Here is a 20,172-nt window from a genome sequence, read left to right on the forward strand (position 1 = left end):
TATTAGAGGCTACATGATCAATATATAGATCTTCAAATTATTCTATATTACTGTAATCACACTGAATGGTTTACAAAAATAGAACAGTATTCATACCACAACTCAAGGTTTGATTATATTTATTTGCTTTTTTTTTCCTAGTAGGTACCTTGATTAAATTAAAAACCATAAAATATGAAGGATTAGATGGTAAAACAGTTTAGAGCTTACAATATTCTACTGGTAACAGAAGGAAAATAATTTAATGTCTGAAAAGCCCAATTATCATCTGCAAAGCCATCATTTCTTGCATGAAGAAGTGAATCCGCTCTCGATCCCTTCTAGCCTAACACAGTCGTCACTCCTCGCTCAGTGGGTCAAGCAAGCTTTGAGCTGCTGACAGGAGGATGCTGAACCCAGTCCACTGGTGTTTACTGGCCCTGCGCTTCTATCTGTCCCTCTCTCAGCTGGGTTTTCTTAATCTCTTCTGCCCTGAGTCCGTTAAGGTGGGTGAGTAGGTCGAAGTATGAGGGTGGGCTTTGGGATCGAGGGCTAGCAGCCACTGTTCCTCCTGGCGTACGCCTGCCCGCCGACTGTGTACTCCATCTCATGGAATTGCATGTTGGACACGGAAATGGCTGACGTTCCCTTCTCTTTGAAGCCGGCCCTTGAGGTAGAAAGGCACCAGGAAGTCCTCGCAAATCAGCAGAGCTCGCCGGAGGCCCGGTACGCAACGCAGGTACTGCAAATAGCGCCACAAGAGGATGGAGCCCTTGCCTTGCTGGCGGCAGTGGCGGTGCACCGACAGCACATGGAGGTGCACAGCGGGGCTGTCCGGGACGTGCTGAGTCATGGCCTCCTGGAGGAGAGAGATACAAGCATTAATGAACAAGTACAGTAATTTGCATGGAGTTTTCTTTTACACATCATACTGTGAAATGACATACTTGTGAAAGCCTCTCCTTGTCCCAGCCAGAGCCAATGATGAAAGCCACCAGTTGTCCCTCCTCAAACCAGCCCAGTGAGAGCTCAGGGCACTGACTCAGGAAATTCAGCACCTCATCCAGGGTGAGGGGACACTCTCCAGACACGGAGACGAATGCTGGGAGGGGGTGAAAATAACCAGTTTATACAGTGGATCATGTCCTGGGACTAAACATAAAGAAAGCATAAAAGAAAAGTTTTCTATTTCAAGTTAGAACTGGAACTAAGAGCCCAAAACCAGTGTTTCAGATGGAAAATGCAGTATATTTCATTTAACATCTGTCAAATCAGTTAAATCCACTGGTAAATCAGGTTATTTTCTTATAGTGTCAGCTTCAGGAAATCTTTGTGATTTACCTTCTCTCTCGATCTCAAACACGCTGATGGCGTCCTGTGGCGTGAGGTTCCTGAACTCGCTGGCGGGGAGCGTGTGTCGTCTTTGTTGCAGAGGGCTGACCACTCTCACAGGCGTCTTCAGGAAGAAGGGCTTGAGGAGCGGTGAGCGGGCTCTGACCTGCTTTGCCATGATGTCTCAATACAGAAGTTGCGATTCCGTTGTTCTGTCTTCTTTTGTCCAGGGCTTTTTCTAGTATAATACTTGTATACTGGTGCAGTTGAGGAGAAGTCCCAGAAATAAAAGCCTCCCCTGTTCTCTGCGGGTGCCACAGCTCTGACTGTGATGCAGCAGGTGAAGATGCTGACCTTTGTGTCCCTCCTGCTCTGTTGTCCTGCTCCTCTTCTGTGTCTCTGAACTCATACTGTGAAGTGGTCATCTGAAAGTAGGATAGCTGTCATTGCATGTGCCTCCAAAGTCTCTAAATCCCTCTCTCTCAAATGACTTACATACTGTTCTGAAGGGGAGGGGGTTTTCCTACGTATGGTGATAAACTAAGAGAACGACAACTCTGTATTTGCATAAATGACAGTTTACATATTTGAATTAGACATTCATATACTTATACTTACCATAACAGAATAGTTACAGCAATAAAATCTCCTACACCAAAAACACTAGATAATAATAATAATAATAGTAATAATAATAATAATAACTAGGGCTACGTTTGTAGCACTAACGGGCCCGAGCACAGGCATTTTGAAGCCTGTTGCGTTTAGTGGAGAGAGCGATCAATGACCAAGCGCACGTCTCTGCGTTGCATGCGTTTTGCGCACTGCGGCAAGGACAAAACATGTCACTTCCTGCGTCCATCACTTGATGTCGATCCTTGCCTGCTAATTGCTCATTACGGTCAACGCTATCAATTGCACATCACACTGTGAAATTGTATGTAAATCGAATGATAGTTGTAAAAAACAAAGCTTACTTCCTGTTGCCAGTAGGTGGCGCCATCACTATTATTTCATACAGACTAATAGATCTGTTCAAGTAGGGGCTCTGATGTAGTGTGATCAATTTTGTGTCAATTGGACAATGTTACAACAACTTAATTATCACACTGATCAGTAGGTGGCGCTATGACCCTGCACTAATATTAATATATGGAGCTGTTCAGGTCAGGATTGTGATCATAGGTCAGTATTTGTCTGTCCGTCCGAAAACAAAAAAAATACGGACAGACAGACGGACGAAAAATAAAAAAATTAAATAAAATCCGTCCGTCTGTCCGTCCCCCAAAAAAAAAAATATACGGACAGACAGACGGATTTTCGTCCGTCCGTCTGTCCGTCCAAAAAATAAATAAATTATACGAACAGACAGATGGACGAAAAAATAAAAACAAATAAAATCCGTCTGTCTGTCGTTTTGAATTTCCTGCAAACTTTGGTCAGTATTGGAGCATGTCTAGGCCCTGAAAAAAGCCCAAAAAGGGCAATAATAATAAGAAAAATCCTTACAATTTCAATAGGGCCTCCCACCATTCGGTGCTCGGGCCCTAATGACTATTTATATTACACTTTTCAAAAACAGGTTTACATGGTGCTTCACAGACATGAAAACAAAAAAACATGCACTGCAATCACAATTTCAAACAATATAACGCAAGAGATAATGGATACAATTAAGCAATGAAACAAACAAACAAACATCTAGTTAAAGCAATATAATGACAAAAACAATTAAATAAAGCAATAAACAAACAAGCATCTAGTTAGAAGCAATTTACTGATTAAAAAAAGGAAATAAACATTTTCATTAGACACAAATTTAACAGGATAGTTTTAGCGATAATTTGTTCATGCCCCACACCCAAAAAACTACGAAAATATTATTAATATTATTATTATTATTTTTCACTGTGGTAAGAATCTTTTGTTTACACCAGGTCCAACAAGAAAAGTCCAGGGAGACTCTATCAGAGAAAAGACCAGATGTGATGATGTAGGCATGAATTGGTATTTATCAAGCAAGTTTATGTTCACATGTGCTCGACAGATTCAGGTGTGTGTGCATGTTTTCGGTGATCAAGGGCATGTGGGCTAAATTAACTGTACCAAGTGATGGGGGGGGGGGGGGGGGGATTTGTGTGGATTGCTGTTGAGATGATTTCATGCCTCAAAGAGGTTTAGCACTGACTAATTAAATGAGAGAGCACTTGCCCGACTGGCCTGAGGTAAACCTATTTACACAGACTGTCGTGCATCTGCAAATACTCAGAACAAACAGATAGAGAACACTCATCTGATCTGTTTTGCCACTGGCCCTACTATCTTTGCACAGGATTCACACCCACCATCTCCTGGCTCGAGGCTCGGACATGATATTGTTTTATGTCGCCTAAAGCGATCAAACCAAAATAGAATTGTTTTAAGGATTATTGTTTCATCCCTCTGCCTTATTTTGGCCTCCCCTACAGTGATGAGCGGGAAATCTCCTTTATCTTGAGCCATCCACAATGTCACCCGGCCCGCTGACCAATCACAGACACGACAACATCTCTGCTCGTGAGATCATCGGATGTCAGAGGCGAGCACGTACACAGTTGTCTACAGATGAAATTAGCTTGGTCAATCTGTGTGGCCTGAGACAGGGGGGGGACGGGCAGCCTTAGAAATAATTCCTCGTGGCCTGTTAGAGCTGAGTAAATGACAAGGTTGGATTTTGAGAATCCCAGAAACATGTTTCAGCTTTTCAGACAAGCTAATACATTTAAAAAAGAGTTTAGGGAACGACGGGACTTAAATACAGCATATGAGAGCTCTAACTTTATATGGACGCAGTACAAACTCACCCCCTGACCTTCTCTCATCTCATCTCTCACAGTGTGCATGTGTGTGTGTGTCAGTGTGTGTGTGTACACGCATATTTCCCTCAGTGTATTATGTTTTTATAGGCAAGCGTGAGGCCACAGTGTAACTGAATCTTTATTAAACTTTCCACTGGTGTACACCTGTTGGTCCAGCTGAGCAGAGAGCAGCAGTTAACCATTAACGCAGAGGAATGTCATTATGTTTGAAATATGAAACACATTACACAGATTTTAAAGAGCGAGGGAGCTGGAAAATTCTTCTTAAAGGGAAGTGACCTTCATCAGCCGCCCACTGCAATGTGTGTCTGCTTCACATGCAAATTAACTTCAGCATTTATAGCTGTAGATTCCATTTCTATCATTAGAAAGCAAAGTGAAAAATTAAAAAGCAGCATGCCATTGTCCCAATTTTAAACTTCCACTTTGTTTGAGGTTAGGATTAGAATTAGATTAAGGTTAGGGTTAGGCATTTAGTTCAGGGTAAGGGGCTAGGGAATGTATTATGTCAATGAGTGTCCACACTAAGATAGTGTGTGTGTACTAGTATTCATCCACTTGTCTCTGAGTCAGCTCTATAGTTAATTTGTTTTATCCTCCGGCCTTCTGGTAATTGAGGTGGTTTATTCACCAGCGTCACTGACCCAGAATAACCCAACTCAAACTCTGACAAATATTAATTTCAGTTCAAAGACATCAGATACATATATTGAGTACGGAATGATGCTGTAGTTTAATAAAAAGCATGTTTTCGGAGATATTTCAACAAACAGGACCATTAATCAGAAATAAGAGGTCCACAGTTGCTTTAGGTAGATACACGAAGAGTCTGACTTCATGGTTTTAGTGCAGCCAATGGTTCATGTGTTGTATCCAAATAAAACACAGTTAAACCAAATTCCACACGACAATTGTTTCCAGCTCGACCAGCAGAGGGCAGTGTTTACCCTGATTGCGGACTCAACATTTTCAGGTTTATACAAAATAAAAACAATAGTGGCAGTTTTGAGGTTGGCTGTAGTTTTCAAATTCAAAATATTGACATTTGTAGTTATAATGTTCTTCAAAAAAGGACAAAAGTTACTTTACCACGGAACTTTTTAGGATACACAAACACGTGTCATAGTATACTTTGTACTAAGCATAAATATAATTTGCTGAGAAATGAATGAGAAGCACTGGATGAGAAAACGAGTGGTAGCTGAGCAGAGTCTTTGTTCTTTATTGTTATACACATGCTGCTATACACACAAGGAAAGACTGGTATTGATTTTACAGAGAGCCACAAACCACCTACTGTGGAGTTATCCTGGATACCAGGTCAATAGTGGTCAGAACAAGAACAGGAAGGCACAGTGTCAAGTTGAAATGGCACAGAAGAGAAGAGGGGGAAGGGGGGAGCAAAATAAACCATGTTACTTAAAAGCCATGAGACGTTAAACACGTCAACAAATTCACATGCAAAGTCTGATTATTAAAAATGCAATGATTGCATCTGTTGCTTTGGGTGTTTTCCTTTAGTCGAACACACAGTAAGAGAATCCACTGGAACCTAAATACTAAGATTAAATGCATAATTGATAAATGGTCATAACATAGTAAATAAACAGTTTGATTTAATATTGCTCAATAACCGTATACATTTTCCCAGTAGCATGAAGTTTGCGATAGATAAAAAAAAGGCTCTGTACATCAGCATCCAAAAATCCTGTCTATGGGCTGAAAAGTGTTTTCAGTATATGTACTGTAGCATTTGAAGAACGCTAATGTCCAATGCAACAAGCAGGCAGCCATATCAATTCAAGGCACAAAGATCTATATGCATGGCGCTACACATACATGACCAAGGTGAGTAAAGGCGTTGCAGCCACACAAACACCCGACCCCCTTTTTTTTGCAGCTACATCACATAAGCAGACACGGGCATCGCCACAAATAAAAGACAGTACGGAGATCTGCCACATCTACGACGAGCACGCTGACTGTGCCATATTGAGTGAGCACACACGGAGCTGGAGCGTCTATGCTTGTTGCAGGCTTTATCTTTGAGTTCAGCTGTTAGGATGTGAATCTGTAGTTCTTATCATCAAAGTTATAAATAATGTGCATTTTTACTGAATCTAGCTCCATTTCTTCAATATCTGGATTTTTTTTCTCTCTCATAATATGCAAGTATACAATTGTTAAGTAACTACACAGGATTCTAGTACAGTTATGAAACATAGATATCACATCATTTGAAATCAGAATAAACCACTGATGTGTAGATGTTTAAGACTTAAACTAATGCCATCATATACTCTTGTTAGAAGGAATGGATTATAAACGAGTGCAAAATCACTTCAAATAAACACACATGTATTACTCATATGTTTGGAAAATTCAGCTCAGAACCCAAAATGCTCACCTGACTGCAAAAATAGGTTCTCATGTCATTAATGCATTTCACTGATGAATACAACATCTAAACACAAATGCTTTACGATCAATTTTTCTGGATTTAGTGCCAAGAAATCGATTCTGAGTTAATTTAAAGTAAGTGTGCTTAAAAGCACCACCATGACAGGTAGTGAATTATCTCTGGGATCCACATAACTAGACCACAACTCCTCCCAACACACACAACCGAACACCATCAGACAGTTAATCAAATGTTTTCAAAGCCGGGGAAAGAATATCTTTTTTTTTAAAAACATCAGTCATAGAGTAAGTTACCAAGAACATCTTTGCAGGAGTCAGATTTCTTTTTTTAATGTCAGAGACGTCGATGGGATTAACACAGTCCTCCCTCGTCCTGGTGAAGTTACTCTCTGGGTCTTCGTCGACTCTGACCCCGCAAGCAGGAGACTGGGCTGAAGTGTAAAAGGAGCAGAGCTGCTGGCTGATCCTTGTACAGCATGAACCTGTTCTGATGGATGAGGCGGTCGGAGTAAACGCTGGATCAGAGTTAGGGGTTGAGATGCTCGTCCTCCATGTGAAGGCTGCTCGTGGGACACAGGAGAGGCTGGCTGGAGCTGTTTGTGCTCTGACTTTTCAGGCTTTCTGTCGACTCTGATGATCCTGGAGAGAAGAGGCAGCAGATAAGCAACGTGGCTCAAAGTGACATTTCTGGTCAGATAATAACACACATAAATACCAGAGCTTATTAGTGCCTGACTAATATTTCAGTTAAACCAAAAAAGCTGCTCGTATGAGCCTTTTCACAGACTATCATTGGTGTTTCTGTTCATCGATATAAAAAGTTACATTTTACAGAATAAAAATGCGGGAAAAATTAGCATTTATGTTTAAATAAAAAAAAAATTGAAGTTTATTTTTGTGTGTCAATATATACAGCTGATATATCGGTATTCAGTCTGGCTCTAGTGCTTTTTCTTCATACTTTGCATTAAAAACTGGCATATCACAGCAAATTCATTGTTTTGGCTGCTGAATCTTTCTCTCTCTCTCTCTGCGATTGACAGCAGTGTATGTATGCATGAAGAACAGGGTTCAGTGGGAGCAGTGGAGCTCAGACATAGAGAGGCAGAGCAGACAGGAGAGCCTACATACCACATTTATTCCTCCATACCAATAGAACAGGAATCAGGACCTAGAGCTGCCCAAAGTGAGGCGGTACAGAGGGATACGATGTCAGGCAACAAGGACAGGAGTGTTAGGAAACAGAAAGAAGAACAAGAGCACTCAGGTTAGATGCAAAGCACATGGAATAAAAGCCCTTAAAGTCTGGGATTAAAGAAGGGAGACATTAGGCTAGAGTACCAAAGAAGAGATTTAATGACTGGAAAAGTAGGAGCTTCAGTCGCTGCTCGATCAAATTATTAGCACCTCCGGTGGGAAGCCCTATTGTATTTCGAAGGATTTGTATTTCCCTTTTGGGGCTTTTTCAGGGCCTAGACATGCTCAAATTGTTACCAAAGTTTGCAACGAATTCAAAACCCCAAAAAGTATTCTGGAGTAATTTGAAATGGGCATGGAAAAATGGCTCAACAGCGCCATCTAAGGAAAAGCCCCTCAGTTAGCTTTCACCGATCTTCACAAAAATCGTAGCCCAGGTGTATCATGACCAGACAAACAAAAAAGGTCAGAGGTGCAATTGGAAAAAAGCAACAGGAAGCCCGCCATTTTGACTTTAGTGGCCATATTGGCCATTTTCCACATTTTTACTTTGATGTACTTGTCCCAGGGCTTTCATCAGATCAACTTCATATGGAGATGCCTGTCATCACAACAAGATGTAGATGAAAACTACCTCAAAGATCGATTTTTCGTCACACGATGTGACTGTGGCGTGGCCTCAAAGTTTGATTACACGCCATCAAAACACGAGGTTCTGTATCTCGGACATACATGGTCCAATCGAGTCCAAACTAGACATGTAAGACAAGAGTCCCGGCCTGATGACATCTACACAGAAATTATGACTTCAAATCACAGCACCCCCTGGTGGGAACAGGAAATGTCTTTTTTTCTGCATGTCTTACACTTGGATGTATTCCTCCTGATCCACTGCCCGCAGCCATGTCAAACTGTATCAAATGGGTCTCAAGACATTGATAATGTAGGCATAAGATTACTGTGACTTTTCGTCAAACGCCATATTAATGGCGTGGCGTTAAAAGTACAAAAGTAACTAAAAAGTAACTAAAAGTACAAAAGTAACTAAAAGTACAAAAGTAACGAAAAAGTAACTAAAAGTACAAAAGTAACGAAAAAGTAACTAAAAGTACAAAAGTAACTAAAAGTACAAAAGTAACTAAAAGTACAAAAGTAACTAAAAAGTAACTAAAAGTACAAAAGTAACTAAAAGTACAAAAGTAACTAAAAAGTAACTAAAAGTACAAAAGTAATGAAAAGTACAAAAGTAACTAAAAGTACAAAAGTAACTAAAAAGTAACTAAAAGTACAAACGTAACTAAAAAGTAACTAAAAGTACAAAAGTAACTAAAAGTAACTAAAAGTACAAAAGTAACTAAAAGTACAAAAGTAACTAAAAGTACAAAAGTAACGAAAAAGTAACTAAAAGTACAAAAGTAACTAAAAAGTAACTAAAAGTACAAAAGTAACTAAAAAGTAACTAAAAGTACAAAAGTAACTAAAAGTAACTAAAAGTACAAAAGTAACTAAAAGTAACTAAAGTAACTAAAAAGTAACTAAAAGTACAAAAGTAACTAAAAGTACAAAAGTAACGAAAAAGTAACTAAAAGTACAAAAGTAACTAAAAGTACAAAAGTAACTAAAAAGTAACTAAAAGTACAAAAGTAACTAAAAGTAACTTTTGTACTTTTAGTTACTTTTTAGTTACTTTGGTACTTTTAGTTACTTTTTCGTTACTTTTGTACTTTTAGTTACTTTTGTACTTTTCGTTACTTTTTCGTTACTTTTGTACTTTTAGTTACTTTTTAGTTACTTTTGTACTTTTCGTTACTTTTGTACTTTTAGTTACTTTTTAGTTACTTTTGTACTTTTAGTTACTTTTGTACTTTTAGTTACTTTTTAGTTACTTTTGTACTTTTAGTTACTTTTGTACTTTTAGTTACTTTTTAGTTACTTTTGTACTTTTAGTTACTTTTTAGTTACTTTTGTACTTTTAGTTACTTTTTAGTTACTTTTGTACTTTTAGTTACTTTTGTACTTTTAGTTACTTTTGTACTTTTAGTTACTTTTTAGTTACTTTTGTACTTTCGTTACTTTCCGTTACTTTCCGTTACTTAGTTACGTTACGTGGCGTTACGTTACGTGGCGTTACATTACGTGACGTTACTTTTCGTTACTTTTTTTACGTGGCGTTACGTGACGTTACTTTTCGTTACGTAACTTAGTTACTTTTCGTCACGTTACGTAACTTTACGTTACTTTTCGTTATGTAGTTACTTTTCGTGACTTTACGTTACGTTACATTACGTGACGTTACGTAACTTTACGTTACGCTAATTAGTTGCGGTACTTACTTTCCGTTACGTTACTGTACGTTACGTTACTTAACGTTACGTTACTTAACGTTACTCTTCGTCACTTTACGCCACATAACGTTACGCGACGTTACGTAACTTTACGTTACATAACTTTACGTTACGTTACTTAGTTACTTTTCGTCACTTAGTTACTTCTCGTCACTTAGTTACTTCTCGTCACTTTACGCTACTTTACGTCACGTTACGTAAGTAACGTAACTAAGTAACGTACAGTTACGGAACGGAAAGTAGCGGAAAGTAACTAAGTGACGAAAAGTAACTAAGTAACGTAACTAAGTAACGTAACGTAAAGTTATGTAACGTAAAGTTATGTAACTACGTAACGTAACGTATGTTACTTTCCGTTACTGTACGTTACGTTACTTAGTTACTTTTCGTCACGTTACGTGACGTTACGTAACTTTACGTTACTTAGTTACTGTTCGTTACTTTTCGTTACGTAACTGTACGTTACATAACTTTACGTAACTTAGTTACTTTCCGTTACTTAGTTACTGTTCGTACTTAGCTACTGTTCGTACTTTTCGTTACGTAACTGTACGTTACGTCACATTATGTTACATTACGTGACGTTACCTTACGTTACGTTACTTTAGTTTTCGTTACTTTTCGTTACTTAGTTACGCCACGTGAAGTAACGTGAAGTAACGCCACGTAAAGTAACGTGGCGTTACTTTACGTTACATTACTTAGTTACTTTCCGTTACTTTTCGTCACGTTACGTGACATTACGTAACTTTACGTTACTTTAAGTTACGTCGTTACTTTGCGTTACTTAGTTACTTTTCGTTACTTAGTTGCGTTACGTTATGTGGCGTTACTTTTCGTTACATTACTTTTCGTTACGTACCGTTACGTTACTTAGTTACGTTACTTACCGACACACTACGTTACGTTACGTAACTTTACGTTACTTTACGTAACGTAACTTTAAGTTTCGTTATGTAGTTACTTTCCGTTACTTAGTTACTTTTCGTCACTTTTCGTTACTTTCCGTTACTTTCCGTTACTTAGTTACTTTTCGTTACTGAGTTACTTTTCGTCACGTTTCGTCACTTTCCGTTACTTTTCGCTACTTTGTTACTTGACGGACAGACGGACAGACTTCATTTTTTTTCCGGCCGTATTTTGTTTTTGTTTTTTTGGACAGACGGACGGATTTTATTTAATTTCAATTTAATTTCAATTTAATTTCAATTTTTTTTTTCTCGTCCGTCTGTCTGTATTATTTTTTTTCCGGACGGACAGACGGACGCTCCATATATTAATATTAGTGCAGGGTCATAGCGCCACCTACTGATCAGTGTGATAATTATGTTGTTGTAACATTGTCCAATTGACACAAAATTGCTCACGCTACATCAGAGCCCCTACTTGAACAGATCTATTAGTCTGGCAACAGGAAGTAAGCTTTGTTTTACAACTATCATTCGATTTACATACAATTTTCACAGTGTGATGTGCAATTGATAGCGTGGACCGTAATGAGCAATTAGCAGGCAAGGATCGACATCGCGTGACGGACGCAGGAAGTGAAGCGTTTGTCCTTGCCGCAGTGCGCAACACACATGCAACGCGGAGACGTGCGCTTGGCCATTGATCGCTCTCTCCACTAACCGCAACAGGCTTCAAAATGCGTGTGCTCGGGCCCTAGTTTTATCTGAGCTGTCATCAGAAAGCACAGGCCGAACCTTATTACTTAGAGATATTACAATATTCCTTATCTTTCATTTCTGCTTTAAGATATTTCTTAATAGTTTTCCGGGGGGATTTCTCACCTGGTAGAGAAAGGTCGCCCGGTGGGTCGCTCTCTGTTTTGGTCAAGCTGCTGTGTTCGCTGCTGCAGTCCTGCAGGATGTCTCCCCCAGGATGCATCCTGTCCTCTGAATCAGAACAGTGGAGCAACAGCGTTAACAGTGTCACTCAAACACAACATTGACTGTTTACGGAGCGCCACATGAGAAGACTTACCATCATCTGGAGACAGGGACTCTGCCACGTCCTCAGTAGCTGTGGCCTGGAAGAAAAAGGAGAAAGATCTTAACATTTTAAACCGGTTCTTGTCTTTTTCAAAGTTTGTCAAAGGTAGTGAAGTGGTTGCGTACATCTGTGGGGGCGGGGCTACTGGACAGCATCGTGTGAGGCTGAGCATCAGACATCTCAGACAGCTTCTCCTCGTCCTCCTCCTGAATGGGAGAGGATGGAGACCTAAGGGTGCTGCAGGGAGGAGAAAATAAAGAAATTAACAAATGCAAAGAGTCTGCATAGAAATCTGATTAAACCTGATTATATATAGTAACGTCTTTGTGTAGATATAATCATCCTTATTGTGAGATTACCTGTCAGGTGACTTGCTGACTTTGCTTTTCTGCAGACTCCCATCACTTAAATGCTCCGGGGAGCTCAGCTGTCGGCCGTCAGCTCCCACACCCCCCGAGAAGTTGATTTCATCGTACAGCGGGGCAGATGGGATGGAAGGAGACACTGACCTCTGACCATTCAGAGCCTCCAACAGTGAGATGGGCTCAAAGCCGGGAGGAACCGAGTCTGTGCCCTGCAAAGAGACGTGCACACAACAACATCATCATCAGTTCAATGCATGTAGATATAAATCTAAATCACATTTTATTATCTTATGAGTTAAACACAAATTAAAATAGAAATTGACTTAATTTGACACTTTGAATCACAGCAATGTCTTAATTACAGAATTTCATGTAGCTTTAAAGATAAAAAATAATGTTATGCAGCGCTAAATCATTCTCTGTTACAGCTTTATGTTATTGCACATCTTGACCTATTTTTAATTAAACAAAGAGAGACTTACTGAGTGCTCATCATGGTCCATATTCTGAGCCAGAACAGGGCTGAAGGACACGGGAGAGAGAGCTCCAGGCTTTTTCCTCACAGCTCTGATCTGCAGAAGGGCTCTAAAGGCTGGGCACAGGAACACCAGGTGAAAATAAGCACAAGTATAATCTAATTTCATTATGTTCAACTTTGACGTTGATGCAACACTTCTTACGCAGCCTGCAGATCGGACAGTTGTTGGCCTGGTAACGAAGCGTGTCCGCGCAGGAGTTGCAGAGACACAGATGTCTGCAGGGCAGGATGAGTGTGTCTCGCAGGTCTGAGAGACAGACAACACACTCGTTGCTGTTGTCACTGTTCTCGTCGTCGGATGGCTGGAAGAAGAAGAATTGAATCATTAGCTGTACAAGTAAAACATGGCTGAGTATTTACAGGGTTGTAAATTTAAGTATGAAACAAGATGTTCACTGATACCTTGGTTTCCTGGTTGTTTTTGTTCTCAATCCCATAAATCTCCTGCAAGAGATAGCTCACACGGTCCACCTAAAAAATACAGAGATTTGACATTCACGTTTGCAGAAACTAATGCTTATGTACATAGTGAGGTCCAAGGGGGTTGGCAAACAAAATAAATAATATATTCTTTCCAATGTCTTGTGGTTTTGTTGTTGTGTGGAATCCAACTTAAAGTACTTCATCGCTGAATGTTATCCATGGTTATGAAATTTAAGTCTCAACTAAAAAGAAAAATGACTTATATGTCAGATTAAGAACACAAAAACCAGACATGTAAAAGGACTTTGAGTTCCTTGTGATCTAAATTTACATTCAACGCCTACTTAACATTATTTCCAGACTCCCAGGGGTCTCGGCACAGATTTTTGTGGCGTGTAGGTCTTTTGAAAGCTACAGATGGTATAAGGATCAAAACAGAAGGCAGTTGAAATACTAAAAATAGTTGTATTTCTTTTAGAGCGATCTGCCTGCGCTGTTAGGAGAAACTCCAGCCCAGCTCATCAAGGCCTTAAACATCCATCTATCACCTGCACTAACATGATGTAATGCTGTACGTGTAAAAAGTATAAAGCTAAGTATTTGTGATGTATGAGAAGAGCAGGTTAGACCTAAATTCCCAGACTGTGATGAAATACATTCCCCCCTCGAAACTTCCAATTACTCCCTGAATACTAAACATGTCAGTATGGAAACTAGAAAATTTGGAAACCTACAATTTGTTTCTGCTTCAGAGGCTTGACGGAGAAACTGCCATCAACGTGCTGGAGATGAAACGACAACAAAAAACACATTCAAACTGATGTAAAAATGTGTTTTATACAAAAAAAAAGTTTAAATTCACATGGATGTATACTTACTCTTTCAAAAGCTGCCAAAAGCACATGAGCATGTCCAAGGCAATCTTAAAAAAAGGAGTATGATTAATACAAAATATGATTTTTTTCAATTTAACAACAAACTTGAACATTTTACTGAATCACCTTAAAACAATCTGAACTGCTGTTTAATGGTACATTTGTCTGACAGTTTTGATAGTAACCCATTATTTTCAGAAAAGTTATGCAGCATCAGTAACTTACCATCTCCTTCATCAACCACAGCCTGGATAACGATGGGAAACACTCCTCGATCAAGGTCAAAGTTCAGCTTAAAGAGGAAAGATATACATCATTTCAATAAACTGTGATTATAACAGACGACAATTATTGTGCCTTCAGATTATCGGTAAAAATTTCGAGTCAAACATCATTTGCCTTTTCAGTGTATGCAGAAGATGTATACTGACATAAACCAGCAACAAACAGCAGATACTTACATCTTCCTCTTTCCACTCGCAGAAGTCGATTTTGAAAGATGGCATGGAGAACTGTTGGCTCACCCCTCGCTTGTAATGCACAGTTTCAGACACCATTGATGGATCCTTTGGGCTGTAACTATATTCAGAATAATGCAGAGAATATGGTCAGTGTGCAGGGAGATGAAACAGTGCACTATAGAACACGCAGACAAGCAGACATCCATCAGCGTGGCAAGCCTAACACGAGTTGTCACATTTAAGTGATCAATAAATTTCTAAGTGTCTCACGACAAAATCAGTTAAGAAAACTGAAAATACAACAGTAGCTAAATCTGATCTTTTTGAGTATGGAAAAATTATAAATATTTCAGTCTCATCATTGAACAATAAATTCAGTGCAGAGTATTACTTTCATCTTCATCTAAGTCTTATCTGTGGTATCCATGGCGACTGGTGGTTGCTTAGGACCCGCCGAATCTATTCTAGTCTTTGTGCTCTGAGGCTTAAATCTCACTTCCCATAAAACTGAGTTCAAGTGTAAAATGAATCTGAGGTGTCACTTATATGATTGAAAGTTTGACAACTAATCATCTCATAGACAGATACAGACGCACTGTTATTGTGTGATCATTAACAGACTCAAATTGGTGAATAAAAGACCATATACTATTCATTGTGCATATTTTTTAGGTAGCTGTTTATCCATTGTGCTACAAATACTTTTGAGTTATTTAATCACATAAAGAAATGGTTGGAATTCTTACACTGCCATCCCATTGGAGAACTCTTCAAATGCCTGGCAGTAGAGGGTGATGGCCACGCGAGCATCAGCATCGAAGGTGAACTCCACACCATACTGAACCTTTGGTTTTCCACCTTCCTCCACTGGTATGTCAGAGTCATCTTTATATCTGCAATCAAAAAGGTTTTGAAAAGCAAACTCTTTACTGGTTGTTTTTTAGTCTTACTGTGATTTGTATCCTAATATAGCCTCAGTATCTTTACCTGACCAAACGCAGAGAGTCCTTCCTAATGTTCACCAGACTCCTCAGGGTCTTCACAGGCTCGTGGGGTGCAGGCGTCACATATGGAAACTGGTGATATAATGAAAGCAAGATGGATCATGATATATTATTGGATTCAGTATTTAAATAATCACATGACTGACAACAAATGTAGAACTACAACTATGTCTACAGTATAGTAGATATACAGCTGAAAATATACAGCACTCAATTTTAAGATGATTAAAACAGGATTGAAGAAGGAAGAGTTTTCACCTGCACTGGCCTATTTCCAAGAAAATTCAGGTCCATGTTTTCTCCGAATAGGTATCCCTCTGGATGTGGTGTGTCAAATTTCTCTCCTCCCATGAAGAAGTGGCTCGCAAAATAATTCCCTGTGGACAAGGGGAAAAAATTTTGAATTATAAAGGCCGTACAAGCATTGAATACTAATTCTGAACATTTGTGTCAGTGTAAACAATAACTCTGTTTTTACGCAGTTACATGAAATTGTTCAGCTATAAAATGTAAAGTGAAGGTTATTTTATGATTTATATGAATGGCTGAGGAAAAGGGGTAACAAATCCTACTTGGTTGACTAAATGGGACCAGTACATCAAACGGAGGTACATTTGGCAGTCACACAACCCCATGCTGCTGTTTCTCATCACCCAGCAGTAGCACCCTAAAAATAACTCTGACGATAACATAAACATGACTTGAAGCAGCAACATAAATATTTAAATGTATATAAAAATCTAAACAGAATAGAAAGAGTAGTATTTTTTCTTCACGGAGGGCAGAATCTCCAGTGAGTTCAGAAAAAACACATCAGTCCCAATGGTGTAAACTGAATTATATGACTAGCCAATGTTTTTTATTGGTTTGAAACTGAGTCAAACTTCTTGATCTCACGTGGAAAAACCTATCCCCGCACCGTGTTTACAATGTCTGAAAGAATATCTTGTTAACAAAAAGAAAGTGCAGTTAAAACTTAATTATTAAACATATTGTTGTTATAGTATATTGACGGGAACATGCATCCAAGGCTGAAAAACGTGCTGAAACGTGTCATGTCTGCGTTTGTCATCATCACTTGTCCCTCCGCTCCAGTAGCCACACAAACACACAATCCAAGTCTGTGCATTCAGTTTCGATGCTGATCACACGACGCTTCATGTGATCTGACCACAATGATGTAGTAACCGAATAATAAACAAACTCGTGTTCGTCCAGCAGCGCTCGACACATAAAACTACTGCCAGTGCCACATGTCCTGAAGAACATGTGACCTCTCTGCAAACACATTTATATGGTTTCAAATCTTTACAGTCATGATCTAACCAGCGAGCAGATGATAGTAAAGTAATAAAACCAGACTTGCTAGGATAAGCCCGGATGGCTCGACACAGTTTGCAGCTTTAGGAGATCAATGTGTATGTGGAAGCGGAATTCAGACAAGAGACACAATCGATCGCTCACCAGATTTGGGTGGAAATCGATAGGCCGAGTTGGCCTGGATATCGATATCCTCGACCCCAGCGATTCTGCGACTCAGGATGGAACCCATCTTCCCTGGCTGGATCGCCGACGTTAGCTAGGGTTAGCTAGCAGCCTTGGCAGCTAGCGGCGCGACAGCAGCTGTAATGAGCTCGGCCTTCAGGGCACAGTGACGCCGAAAACAACGATCACATCGACGAAAGACCAACTTTTGCGTTAATTTAACATCGTGCGCGTTTAGCTAATCGGTGGCTATGCTGCGAATGCTAACAGCAAACACCCAGCAACGGGGGGACGGGCTGTTGTTGTGGCCGAGGTGTGCTGACGTAGCAGGGAGTCAACATGATTGGCTGTGCGTGTGGGGACACGGAACTGGAAGACCCGCCTCTGATTGGTTCATTCTGATATTCCTCACAGATCAAAACCAATCATCGTCCTTCTTGCGTTAACTCAAGCCAATCAGAGGCAAGGTAGGGGAGGGTCTTCTTTTACCTGGGGTGGAAAAATAATAATAAGTCCTTTATTAGTCCCAAAGTGGTCATATATGGGTCATTGACGTGACGCCTATATTTTCTGTCCGACTGCATTTTCTTCTGTTAAAAACAGGTTTAAATACTTAAAGAAATACCATATATATGTAGTACCTGTCCCGTATATGTACACACTTTAAATTTCCAAAAACCATTAGTTATTTAAATGTTTCTGTTTTTTAAAGTGTCAAAATATCATGTGGTGCAACCTTCCGGCCATGACTGCTGTTGTGAAAACTTCTTTGAAATATCATGTGGTGCGACCATCAACAAATGAACAATTTGGGACTTTGATGTTGAAATCCATTCAAAGACAGGAAGTTGCATCACAAACCAGTTTGCCAAGGACCCATGGAAGCAGCAACAGGTTTGTAACTCTCTCTCAAATTTGGAAAAAAATAACCGTTTTCACAGCTGGTATGTAGTTGCCACATTTGGATATCATGTGGTATGACCTCAAAAAACTATGAATTCTAAGTTATTTCTAAAAAAATATATTTTGATTATAAATTTCATAGTGACCTTTTGTGCTGACCTAGTTTGTTTTCTTTGGCCAATTCTGTGGCTGTAAATTTTGACTGAACTAGAAAAATATCATTGCAGTGTGTTTTACATGATAGATATATGTCCTAGATTGGGAGTTTTGGGGCTTTTTTAAATTCAATTAATGATTTATATACATAAAGTACTTTATTTTAGTATTATTTGGAAAATATTTCTATGCAATTAGAGTATATTTTTCTAATATTTCAGAAACAACGGTTTATGTTTAATTTTTGTACAATATCATGAATAAATACCACCCCAAAAATGTAACATGTAATTTTATCTCGGTTATTATGAATTTATTAGTAATTTATTATTTATGTATGTGTTTATTTATTTATAACTGTTTAAATTTATTTTACCAGATGCCACTTCCAAGCAAAATAAAAACCGCTCGCCATATGCAGCGTGTTAATTCTGACCCTGTAGCAAGAGCGGAGAACCTTGCTCAGAGAAGAGAAAGGTATGTTAAAACATTTTTAAAATGAAAACTACGAATAAAGCAACATGAAGTACATATTGCTCTTATGTGTTTTTCATTACTGGACGAAATGCATATTTGCATTAAAATGTTCATCTATCATTAGAAATAAACAGCAGGGAGAGATTCCATATGCCAAGTCAAGTGAGTTGACAGAGAGAGAGAAAAAGAATCAGAGAGAGAACTGGAGGGCTGCATCCAGAGTTTACAGAGAAAGTAAAAATATGGCAAACGCTGTGTTAGACCTTACACCGCCATCTATGGAGAACATTCCACCAGTTCTGGTTGATGTAGATGTAGCACAAGAGCAGCCAGTTTAATGAAATGTTTGTTCACAACAATGTGTGCTGCACTTAAATGTTCTTGATGAGATTTTTATTTTAAAAAAATGTTTAGGAAATGTTTGTGTTCATGAAAATTCTATGAAATTTTAAGAAAATCTGGTTTGAGTCAAATTTTTGTATGGAATTTATTGTTTATTGATCTTTTTAAATGATAGGTTTTCATATCATTTGGAGCGACCACTCATCATGTGGTGCGACCAATAATACCAAGACCTGTATTAAATTTAAAGTAAAATATAAAATTTCTGTGGCTGAAATATTAATCACTGATACAGTATGCTTAAATGAATGATATTTTTTAAACATTTTTATCAATTTTATGCACTTTACCGGAAAAATGAGTCTGTTAACTGTTAACATTTAATAAAGGGACGGTGACATTATAGAACAAAAATATGAGATCATTATTTACAAAAACTCTAAAGAAATGCAACTACTTTGTTACTAATGACTTTATATTATTGAGAAATTGTAAAAATGTAAGCATATTAAGGAAATTAATTCATTTTAAGATAAATTACGGTCGCACCACATGACTTTTTTAAGGCCACGGCCAATTCATCTAGATGAAAAAACACTAAAATTAAATAATTTGAAATTTTTATATGATTTTATGTGTACACAACATTCCTAATGTTTGAATAATTATAATAGATATTCTTTTTTTTGGTATTTTAAAATTGGCCTGTTGAAAATCCTTATACGTCATTGACCCATATATCAATATATCAAATTTATCACTAAGCAGTAAACACTCCCAATATAAAACACCCAAATAAATAAACAAAACAACATCAATCATCTGTAAACAATAGTTTTTGTTTTCAATGGGAAATAGTGCACCATTGTGGAGTATGTTAATAGTTTAGACATATTTAAGGCTAACTGTAAGTAACAAGTTAAAAATAATAAATACCAGGACAAATATCTGTATCATCAGGACACAGTACTGCCTAACTATAGTTTAGTTTGACCGTGTGCAGTTCTTCACTTTAATCA

The 20,172-nt window shown here is 38.6% G+C and overlaps 2 protein-coding genes across 3 annotated transcripts; both read right to left on the bottom strand.

The window, feature by feature from the left end:
• Positions 1-316: 316 nt before the first annotated feature.
• aanat2 (arylalkylamine N-acetyltransferase 2) lies at positions 317-1,607 on the bottom strand. The gene is given in 4 exon segments (XM_034593531.1): positions 317-645; positions 647-838; positions 927-1,081; positions 1,321-1,607. Coding segments are annotated over 4 exon segments (630 nt in total). The 5' UTR covers positions 1,490-1,607; the 3' UTR covers positions 317-531.
• A 3,759-nt stretch (positions 1,608-5,366) lies between these two features.
• mgrn1b (mahogunin, ring finger 1b) lies at positions 5,367-17,620 on the bottom strand. 2 transcript variants are annotated; one of them, XM_034593455.1, is made up of 17 exons: positions 17,255-17,620; positions 16,049-16,167; positions 15,774-15,862; positions 15,533-15,679; positions 14,787-14,904; positions 14,551-14,617; positions 14,329-14,372; positions 14,185-14,232; positions 13,430-13,498; positions 13,170-13,329; positions 12,972-13,081; positions 12,484-12,698; positions 12,250-12,361; positions 12,116-12,161; positions 11,923-12,027; positions 7,722-7,767; positions 5,367-7,229 (listed from the first exon to the last, which is right to left on the bottom strand). In XM_034593455.1, the coding sequence occupies exons 1-16, from the start codon at positions 17,340-17,342 to the stop codon at positions 7,727-7,729; spliced, it is 1,578 nt and encodes a 525-aa protein (XP_034449346.1). In that variant the 5' UTR covers positions 17,343-17,620; the 3' UTR covers positions 5,367-7,229; positions 7,722-7,726. The 2 variants fall into 2 exon arrangements, with proteins under 2 accessions (XP_034449346.1, XP_034449345.1); XM_034593454.1 differs by lacking the exon at positions 7,722-7,767.
• Between the last annotated feature and the right edge of the window lie 2,552 nt (positions 17,621-20,172).

This window comes from Hippoglossus hippoglossus, chromosome 8, assembly GCF_009819705.1.
Source record: "Hippoglossus hippoglossus isolate fHipHip1 chromosome 8, fHipHip1.pri, whole genome shotgun sequence".
In the NCBI taxonomy this organism is placed as follows: domain Eukaryota; kingdom Metazoa; phylum Chordata; class Actinopteri; order Pleuronectiformes; family Pleuronectidae; genus Hippoglossus; species Hippoglossus hippoglossus.

Bases quoted from the DNA above. Each gene is read 5' to 3' on its own strand.
- mgrn1b (XM_034593454.1), bottom strand. From the start codon at position 17,342: ATGGGTTCCATCCTGAGTCGCAGAATCGCTGGGGTCGAGGATATCGAT. The intron at 15,680-15,773 runs GTAAAGATACTG...TTTTGATTGCAG, and splicing joins GACTCTCTGCGTTTGGTCAG to ATATAAAGATGACTCTGACA. The intron at 12,162-12,249 runs GTACGCAACCAC...TTTTTCTTCCAG, and splicing joins GTAGCCCCGCCCCCACAGAT to GCCACAGCTACTGAGGACGT.